Source organism: Notamacropus eugenii, chromosome 1 (genome assembly GCF_028372415.1).
Source record: "Notamacropus eugenii isolate mMacEug1 chromosome 1, mMacEug1.pri_v2, whole genome shotgun sequence".
Classification (NCBI taxonomy): Eukaryota; Metazoa; Chordata; class Mammalia; order Diprotodontia; family Macropodidae; genus Notamacropus; species Notamacropus eugenii.
In genome coordinates, this window is record NC_092872.1 from 712,678,420 (window position 1) to 712,689,266 (window position 10,847).

Below are 10,847 nucleotides of genomic sequence, written 5' to 3' on the forward strand. Positions count from 1 at the left end.
GAGAACAATCCCTTTCACATAATAGGCACTCAGTAAATTTGCTGAATGAATGGAGACATGCTTGGGACAAACGGGGAGATGGCCCATTGAGCACTGTATTTGGACTGAAAAAGCTGGATTCCAATACTACCAGTGGCGTAGTAGGCATGCGACTTAAATCTTTCTGTGCCTCAATTTCCTTATTTGTAAAAGGAGGGGATTGTACTAGATTGTCTCTAAGACCCTTCTAGCTCTACAATCCCCTGCTCCCTCCCCCAGGGGCCACAATGTCAAAGGAGGAATGGGACTTCAGAACGACATCCGGACTAATTCCCCCTGACAAAGTAACTGACCTAAGGGGTCCTAGCAGATGAGTAGCAGAATTAGGCTGGAATCCAAATCTGTTTTCAGTGAGGCAGCTCTACTGGGAAGTGAATGGGAGAAAAGAACCCCAGATGAAATTCAACTGGGAATTGTGCCTCGCCCCGGACTGGCACTCAGTGGCTACTGGCCTCCCTCCATCCACCTCTCCACATTTTAGGAGAGGCAGTTTCGTAGTGGCAAAAGCCTGGTATTTTGACCCAGAAGGTCGGGCTCTACTATTTGCTGCAGTAGGCAAATCATTTTTTCTTCTCTCAGCCTCAGTTTCTTCAAATATACAAATTTGGACTAGGTGATCTCTAAAGTTCAACTCAGCCGTTCTTGGATCCTAAAAGGGAGGTGGGCAGACTACATCGTAGGGCAGAACAACGCGTTGGCGCCCTTCTCCCCTCCCTGCCCGGGATGGAGAACCACCCCCACCTCGCTGCGAGGAGCGGGGAGGGGTTCGGGCTTCCCTTCCCTCCTGCCCCCTCCTCTCCCGGCCGGTGGTGCGGCCACGTCTGAAAACCACTCATTGTGCTAGCTCCGCAGCAGAGAAGGCGCCACGGTCCCGGACAGGGGAGGGCAGAGCAGAGCAGAGCAGCTCGGGGACTCGGGGCACTGCGAGCTGAAAGCAGGTAGAGTGGGACCAGGCGGGCAGCGGGCAGTGGAGGGGCTGCAGTCCTGGGGACAGGGGCTGGGGGCGGAGGCTGCTCCCGGGACCGAGCACACATCACTCACCCAGCCAAAGCGGCAGCCTCCTTCTTCCAGGCGCGCAGGGCCAGGGTTCTTTTGGGTCCCCAGGATCCTGTTGCACCCAAGAATGCTCTCACCCCGCTTCCAGGTTCAAGTCACTAAGTATTAAGTGCCGGTCTCCAGCACCCTCACGTGCCCGTTCCCCTGGATGCCTCTTTCTTCTCCCGATCGTCCGGGAACAGCCTCTCCTTATGCCTTTGGGCACCTTGCCCTCCTCGCTTTATTCCCCCGTAGTCCCAAGATCTCTTCTCTTGTGCTTCTGGGATCTTCCGATGTCTCTTTCTGCTCCCCTCCCCTCTGTTTCTTTCCTGGGCACACGGCGTCATTTAATTCACTTCTCTCCTCGCTCCTTGTCATTCCCTAGACCCCTTTATTCCACTAAGATCCTCTCCCTTCTCCCTGCCGCCCCATGCTCCAGAATCCCATCTATCCCCAAGCTCTGGAGCTTTCTCCTCTGGCTATATCTGGAGAATGCCCCTGTCTTTCCCTCCTAATCCCTTGTTTTGGGGGCCCTCATCCTGCCAGGGCTCTCAGGATGACACAGCAGTACCTTGTATAAGGACATCCTTGACCCTGGGGAAACGGCTGACCCTGGGATGAGGTGAAGTGGGTAGCCTTTCCTGTAGCTATTTTCAGTTAGGGAAAGAGCGAATTCCAGTGCTTAATGACAGGATCCACCACTGCATTCTTAGAGCTGCCTTCTAATTCAGTACTTGAGTGCCTACTCGAAAATAGGCCCTTGAAATGCAAAGACAAATGAAAAGAGTTAGGATTTTACTTTCTCCTGAAAGGATTCCTGGTGGCTGGAGATTTCATTTGTCAGGCCCTAAATGAACATCAACCTTTAGGAGGAGTGGCCAGAAGGCAAATCCACTTATGTCCAGTTGCCCTAAATAAGTTCTGTAAGGAGGCAGCACTCCCAACCAAATCCCAAAGGCTGCCCTACCTGAGGCTTTCTTTACATTCTTTTTTCAATAGGTCTGTCACCCACAGCTGCTGGAGTATCCTTTTTTATCTTTACGGGGCCCCTACTTCCTGGCTCATCCTTAGGCAGCTCTGATTGCCCCCAGCTTCCTGGCACTGGCATGGACAAATCCTCTTTCCATTAGATCATTAGAGACAAAGGTTGGGTGGTTCCCAGGGGCACCTGAAGCCATTGTTGATGACATTTTATCATACTTCTCCTTAAGCAACTTTTTCTCCTGCCTCATTTCTCCTTCTTTGACTTTCTGCCTTATTCTATTGTCCTTTTCTTCTACCTCTTCTGCCCCTTTTCTCCTCCTCTCTTTCCCTCTTCTCCCAGGATTATTCCTTGGTCCTATGGCATAGCCCCCGGACAATGATTTACCCCTGCGCTGACCTTCAGAGGCTGCTGCTTCCTTAGCTACAATCCACTCTCTCTAAGCTTTGGAATTCCCCAACTGGGGCCTACCTGCCCATCAAAGCCAAGATGAGAAGGATCTGAGTTTGTACCTGGCAATGTGTTCTGCCCCCTCAGATTCTATGCTTGGGCTGTAAGAGTCAGAACTGTAGAAACTGATAACACCAATAGGAGCAGAGACTTACTGAGGAACGAGGGAGTCTTTAATGTAACAATAACTAGCATTCATATACACTTCAAGGTTTGCAAAGTGTTTTAAAAATGTGAGAAACAATCCATTCTCATGAAAAGACCTCAAAAACAGCGGGCAGAAGAAGACGAGTTATTTACACGTCCTGGGATGTAGGTATTGTTCACAAAGAACACACACACAGTATAGAAGCAAGAACAGGCCTAAGAACTGTCATGGTGGTAAAAGACAAGGCCCAGAGCTCAGAGATAGAGTGCCTTATTTGTGGAACAGCCAGTAGACCACTATCATTGGATCAAAGAATATATATTGGTGAATAAGGTGTAAGAGGGGGCTCGGTTCTGAAGGGCTTTCCAGGTCAAACAGAAGATTTTATATTTGATCCTGGAGGTGACAGGAAGTCACTGGAGTATATTGGGTAGAGGGCTGACATGATCAGACAGACGTATGCTTTAGGAAGATTACTCTTGTCATTGAACAGAGAATGGATCAGAGTGAGGAAGAGACCAGAGGCAGGCTGACCCACTAGCAGGCTATTAACAATAGTCCAGGTGTGAGGTGATGAGGGTCTAAATGAGAGTGTGGCAACAGTGTCAGAGGATAGGATATTCAAGAGATACTGCAAAGAAGAAATAAACAGGCCTTGGCAACAATTGGATATGGGGATTGAGTGAAGGATGACTCCTGGCTTGTGATCCTGAGGGATTGGGAGCATGGTGTTACCCTCTAAAGTAATAGAGAAAGTGGAAGCTAGGGAAGGTTTAGGGGGAAATGAGTTCAATTTTAGACATGTTAAATTTAAGATGTCTACTAGACATCCAGTTGGAAATATTTGAAAGGCAGTTGGAGATGTGAGATTGCAGGTCAGTAGAAAGGTTGGTTTAGATTGGATAGGTAGATTTGAGAATCCTCAGCATAGAAATGGTGAGTAAATCCATGGGAGCTGATGAGATCACCAAGTGAAGTAGTATAAAGGGAGAAGAGAAGAGGTCCCAGGATAGAGCTCTGGGAGATTCCTCCAGTTAATGTACATGCCTGGAAGAGGATCTAGCAAAGGAGATAGAAGGAGCAACCAGACAGATAAGAGAAGAACCAGGAGAGTAGTGTACCAAAAACTTTGAGAGAAGAGAGTATCAAGGAGAAGAGGGTGATGGACAATATCAAAGGTATTGAGAGGTCAAAGAGAATGAAGATTGAATAAAGGCCGTTGGACTTAGCAAATAGTAGATCATTAATAACATTGGAAAGAGCAGTTTTGGTAGGGTAAAGAGGAAGCAAATTACCTCTTGAATACTTGCTTCATACCAAGTACTATGCTAAGTACCGTGGGAGATGTAAAAGAAGGTGGGGCCTGCCTCAGAGTTTATGAGGTAGTTGGGGAGGCTAAACATTCACAGGTGCAATGGCTAAATAACGTAAGATAACAGGAATTATGCCCCAAAGTGAGAGCTATGTAAGAAGGGGAAAATAACACTTCCTAGTTGGTTGTAATGATCTGGGAGGGTTTCATGGAGAAGGGGAGACATGAGGACAGGAATAATATGAGAGCTAGGACTTTGGAGAGCATGGCATGTTGGGAAGACTTTTTAAAGATAGAGGATATCTACAATAATAACAACAAAATATCTGGTGTCTATGTAATGCTTTAAGGTTTGATCCAAGGTTAATCAAAATATATGCTCAAGCATAGCCTGAATTTCTAGCTAGGGACTTTAGAGATGACCTAGTCCAGCAACTTATTGTATAGATTTGGAAACTGTCCCATGATGTTTTAGTAACTTGCTTAAAGGTTACATATGTAACAAGTAACCAAATCAGGATTTGAATTCACATCCTCTGACTCCAAATCCAAGGTATTGTCCCACAGAGAATAGAGCACTGGAGATTGGAGTCATGAAGACCTAAGTTGGAATTCCAACTAAAATACAGTGCTATGAAGGCTTAAAACTGCACTGATTTCTCAGATACCTTACAAAGGGGTTTACATTTAAATCTCATTTTATCCTCACAGCAACCCTGGAATAGGGGCTATTATTCTAACTGTTTTACAGATGAAGAAACTCAGGAAACAGTGGTTAGGTGGCATGCCCAGGACCACACAGCTAGCAAATATCTGAGGCTGGATTTGAACTCAGATCTTCTCTGAGGCACCTAGCTATTATAACAAATATCTGAAATTCTTCATTAGATAGTCTGATGTGTGTTAGTCCTTCATTGCCAAAGAAGACCATGCCATTAGAGAAATAATGACATGACTTTCACTTGACTTTGTTTTGAGTGAGGGAGGGCTGTGCAGGTCACCAGCCTCACTTCTCCTCCAGAGCCATCTGAATCCAGTGACCAGATATTCATCAGGATGACTGGAGATGACTCAGGATGAGGCAATTGGGGTTAAGTGACTTGGCCAAGATCACACAGCTAGTGAGTGTCAAGTGTCTGAGGTAAGATTTGAACTCAGGTCCTCCTGACTCCTGCACTGGTGCTCTATCCACTGCACCACCTAGCTGCCCCTAAATAGTCTGATAGTAATTCTACCTGAAAGATATGGTCGGGGTGTTGCCCTTGCATGCTAGGAGTTCAGTAATTCCCTACCCTGTTGTTATTTAGCTCAGAGAGTTGAAATTAAGCAAGGAACTCAATCCCATTTTTCCACCTCATTCACTCATTTATTCATTTGGTAGAACTAATGAATTCTATTCACCTAAATTAATCAAGTTTGTTGAGTATCATTTATATTCCCAGGACTCCTCCAAGGTAGAGAAGAGAACACAATTCCCTGATTTTATGCAATTTATATTCTAGCTGAGGAGGGGAGTTTATATGGTGATCTTATCTCTAGTGCTTCCTTAGGCATAGTTCTCAGGATGCTTTTCTGAGCCTTACTCTCTCCTCTCAAAAAGGCATTTACTCTCTTCCTTATTATTTAAATGCAGTTATGAATTCTATAGGTTGATTTTCTTTACTAATGGTATACTTAATATAGCAGTATAACACAATGTAATAATATCTATACTAACAGTATACTTTCCAGTAGCCTTGGACAATTAGATAACTTGCTTTCTCTCTGAATCATAGAAGGAGAAACAGAGGCAAAGGCTAGGAAAGAAATAAGACATGGACAGGTTGCCTTGCAATCCTGGAGGTGAATTGTTCCTAACCTTCCCTAAAGGGCTGGATCAGGGATGTGGGGGGCATGGGATGGCCATGGAGGCTGAACAACCTTTGCTTCTTCTGTAGGTCACTAGTGCCACCATGGCCTGGCTGCGAATTTCCAGCACCACCATGGCTGTCCTCTTCATGGTCCAGATGGGCCTCCTGCTCTACTTGTACACGCACCACACCCATTTGCTGCCCTCCTTCAAGGAGAAGCCGGCCCACGTCCACGTGCTGATCCTGTCCTCCTGGCGCTCAGGCTCCTCCTTTGTGGGGCAGCTGTTCAGCCAGCACCCGGATGTCTTCTACCTGATGGAGCCAGCCTGGCACGTGTGGGTGACCCTGTCTCAGAGCAATGCGGAGGTGCTGCACATGGCCGTGCGGGACCTGGTGCGCTCGGTCTTCCTCTGTGACATGAACGTCTTCAGTGCCTACCTGCCCTGGTATCGAACCCTGTCCGACCTCTTCCAGTGGGCTGTCAGTCGGGCCCTGTGCTCCCCACCCGCCTGCAGCGCTTTCCGGAGAGAGGACATCACCAGTGAGGCCGCTTGCAAGAGCCGGTGTGGGCAGCAGCCCTTCAGGGCCCTGGCAAAGGCCTGCCGCTCCTACAGCCACGTGGTGCTCAAGGAGGTACGCTTCTTCAACCTGCAGGTTCTCTACCCGCTGCTGACCGACCCCTCCCTCAACCTGCACATCATCCACCTGGTCCGGGATCCCCGAGCCGTGCTCAAGTCCCGTGAGCAATCGGCCAAGGCCTTGGCGCGGGACAACGGCATCGTGCTGGGCACCAACGGCACGTGGGTGGAAGCTGACCCCGGGCTCCGGGTGGTGCAGGAGGTGTGCCGCAGCCACGTGCGCATCACCGAGGTGGCCATGCAGAAGCCGCCGCCCTTTCTGCAAGGCCGCTACCGCCTGGTGCGCTTTGAGGACTTGGTGCGAAACCCACTGGCCGAGATCCAAGGCATGTACGACTTCGCGGGGCTTCGCCTCACCCCGCAGCTGGAGGGCTGGATCTATAACATTACACACGGCCAGGGGCCCGGCCAGCTTAAAGAGGCCTTCAAGATCACCTCCCGAGATGCCCTCAACGTCTCCCAGGCCTGGCGCCATGCCCTCCCCTTCCCAAAGATCCACCGGGTACAAGAGCTGTGCGCTGGCGCCCTCCGGGTGCTGGGCTACCGGCCAGTTGACTCTGAGAAGGAACAGAAGGATCTCACCTTGGATTTAGTGCTGCCCCAGGGAAGGAGCAAGTTCAGCTGGACCTCATTGGCATCCTCGCACGCTCGAGAAAAGTAGGACCTGAAGCCTGGCAACACTTCCGGGCACCTGGGAAGCTTCTATTTATGGACTTTGCAAGACCATCAGCTACCTGGATCCTTCCCTGCCTCCCCTAAAGGAAAGGAGGGGCTGTCTCCGAGAGAAAAACTGGGACCTCCACAAGGGATGGGAATTTCCCCACTAATACTCAGATTTGCTGATGCTGGGAACAGTTTTATGTAGATAATACCTGACTTTTATAACTGAATAGATTTTTTTAAAAGTTCCAAAGCACCACTGATTTTTCCCTCCTAGCTATCATTTTTCTTTGACTCCTTTTTAGTTGACCAAACCTTTTATTTCCTTTCCCCTAGCCCGCAGCCCATTCTCCTATTTCCTTTTGATGCTGGAGTGCTACTTATCATCCCATAGTATCCGAGTAGAGAAATTGAGTCATATGACTTACTTTAACTATGAATTTAACTTTGATAAATGAAAAAATTGAACAGGTATTTAAAACATTTCAATGAAGAACACATTTTCATGTCCAAATAAATAATAACTGTAACTGGCAATTATATATGTATATAAGTTATATACATATGTCTATAATTATACACACACATATATATAGTATATATACGTATATACAATTATATAGTATATATAGGATTTGTATTGGGCTTTTCATATGTTATCTAATTCAATCCCCAAATCCTGGTAGGTAGTTGCTATTATACCCCTCAGTTTACAGATGAGGAAACTGAGGCTAGGAAGGGTTAAGTGGTTTTTTCACAGCCATTGTTAGTAAGTGCCTTCTCAGCTCCAAGTCCAGTACCCTATGCACTGCACCACCCAGCTGTCTCCATGAAAGTATTCATTCAATGATTTCCTCTCTTTCCCTTTATCATCTCTTCATACATTAATTAGCATATGTCTAAATGCATATACTTTATGTAGTCTTAGTCAATGTATGTGCTGTATTTCTAGTTCTAACTTCTTCCTTTTGCATTATTCCATGTCTTTTCATATTTGTATTTTTTTATCATTCTTAATGGCATTAGAATTATCTCATCTGTACTGTGGGGTTGTGGATAGATTGTTGGCTTTGGTGTCAGGAAAACCAAGGATCAGCACTTGCAAGCTGTGAGACCAGCTAGGTGACCTAGCAGATGGAGTTCCAAGTCTAGAGTTAGGAAGTACTCCTCTTTGTGAGTTCAAATCTGACCTCAGAAGCTTACTAGTTGTGTGGCTCTGGGCAAGTCACTGAACCCTGTTTGCCTTAGTTCCTCTTGTAAAATGAGCTGGAGAAGAAAATGGCAAACCACTCCAGGATCTTTGGCCAGAAAACCCCAACTGGGATGACAAAGAATCAGACACAACTGAAAAGCAACTCAACCAAAACAACACAGTTGTAGACCATGGGTAAATCACTGGAGCTCACTGAGTCTTAGGCAATACCTTCACTATAAGTTATAGATGAGTTGTGGTCTTTGTAGAAGTAGAGAATTCCCATATCCTGATCTCTCATACAGAGGAATTCACAGGTCATTAACATATAGTATTTCTTTATATTTATATACCATAACTGGTTTAGTTATTACTTCTCAATCACTGAACATTTTGCTTTTTAAATTTTCATTATACATAATACAGCTATGACTATCCTTACAAATACAATGCTTTTTTTGTTTAATTATATTGTTGAGTCAAATTCCTAGTAATGAGATTATTACATTGAAAGTATTATCAATTTTATAACTCTTTGTGTAGTTAAAGATTGCTTGCCCAAAAGATTATGCTATTTTTTCAGTACCACTAACAATTTTTAAATATATCTTTCTTCACATCCCCACCAGCGTTGAATTTTGTTATTTGTATCGATTTTTCTTGATACAAAGTAGTACCTTGCTTTAATTCACTCTTTAAATTAGTGAGAGTAGTTTTTTCAAGCAATTATTTATAATTCATATAACTTCTTTTGTAAATTTCCTATTCACATTCTTTTACTATTGAAAATGAGGCCAGCATTTATATACTCCTGGGTTCTGGATGTCAGGTTTTTATCTGATAAAAAAAAAAAAGCTTTTCCCCTAAATAATTGCATTTCTTTTATCTTGGCTATATTTTTTCCCATTGTATAGAGTTGCTTTGTTTTTATATGTATATAATAAAATCCACCTACCTTGTCCCTGATAATTTCCAACATTTGTTTGATAGACAAGAATTTATCTGCCTTCTAAAAGCATTGTTTCATTTCTTCTACCATTCCATTCCTCTTCTAAACTATATATTATTCCACTTTCTCCTATCCTTTCTCTGTAGTTTAAAAATAATTAATTTGTTGACCTTACTGAAATTTATTTTGTGATTTATGGTATGAGGTATAGGCCTAAATTTAGAGTGTGTGTGTGTGTGTGTGTGTGTGAGAGAGAGAGAGAGAGAGAGAGAGAGAGAGAGAGAGAGAGAGAGAGAGAGAAGGGAGAGAGAGTGAGAGAGAGAGAGAGAGAGAGGAGAGAGAAAGAGAGAGAGAGGAGGGAGAGAGAGAGAGAGAGAGAGAGAGAGAGAGAAACTAATTTTCTCAACAGTATAATTGAATAATGATTCTTTTCCCCTGTGTTTAATATATAGAGGTTTATGAAACATAAATTTTTAATATACCTTTGTTGCTCTTTCTGGAGTTTCGATTCTGGTCCATTGATTGATTTTTCTCCAGTCATAAATTTAGAAATGCATGTAAGCATTAATGCTTATTACTTGCTTAAATCTATGACTTAAATGCTGTGGGAAGAGACTTTTTTTTATTGGTCTCAGTATCCCATCCATATTGTTAATACACAATCTCATACCCAAATCATTCTGTAACCTTCTATGCATCTCTCTCTCCCTTCCTTTCCCTCTGTCCTTTCCTCTTCTCCATCCCTTCTTTCTCTTCCCCCCACCTTCATTCATCGTTACAGGGTTGGTCTGAGACAAAATTTCTCTTTCTTCTTTCAATCTCTCCTTTTAGACCCCTCTCCCCTCCTTCTTCCCCTCTTCCACCCCTAAACTTACCTAATACTCTTCTCCCTTCTTTCAAAACTCTCAGCTCCTTTCCTAGTGCTTAGCTATCACCTTAGAAAAGGTCTAATTAACTCAGTGGGGTAACTGGGTGACTCAGTGAATAGAAGCACCCACCCCTACCCCCCACCTAGAGTCAGGAACACTCCTCTTCCTGAGTTCAAATTTGACTTCAGACTCTATCTGTGTGACCCATGGCAAATCACTTAATCCTGTTTGCCTCAGTTTCCACATCTGTAAAATGAGCTAAAGAAGGAAATGATCAATTACTCCAATGTCTTTGCCAAGAAAACCCCAAATGGAGTCATGAAGAATTGGTCACAACTAAAACAGCTGAGCAAATGAAGTAGCTGAACAACTGTACTAAGGCCTTTATAATATCCTCCAAACCAAGTTACCAAATGCCAGTGATTAATATGAGAGAGCAGGCACAAAGAAGGATAGTGAAAAGTAGTGGGAAATATATAGTTTGGGATCAATAAATGGAAAGTATTAATGGTTTTTAGATTGCTCAGGAGTCTCATACCTAGACATCAAGAACACATTCTTTTAGAAATAATTTGGAAAAGTCACTTCTGAAGGATTAATACTGAAAACTGCTATTTACCTTCAGAGAGCAAACTGAAGAAGTCTGACTGCAAACTGAAGCATGATTGTTTCACTTTGTTTTTCTTGCTTTTCTTTTTTTGCAACATGACTAATATGAAAATA

At 44.4% G+C, this 10,847-nt stretch overlaps 1 protein-coding gene across 1 annotated transcript; it reads left to right on the plus strand.

Annotated features, from left to right (window-relative positions):
• Nucleotides 1-692: 692 nt before the first annotated feature.
• Nucleotides 693-10,847, plus strand: CHST6 (carbohydrate sulfotransferase 6). The gene is made up of 2 exons (XM_072636531.1): nt 693-977; nt 5,904-10,847. The coding sequence occupies exon 2, from the start codon at nt 5,919-5,921 to the stop codon at nt 7,113-7,115; it is 1,197 nt and encodes a 398-aa protein (XP_072492632.1). The 5' UTR covers nt 693-977; nt 5,904-5,918; the 3' UTR covers nt 7,116-10,847.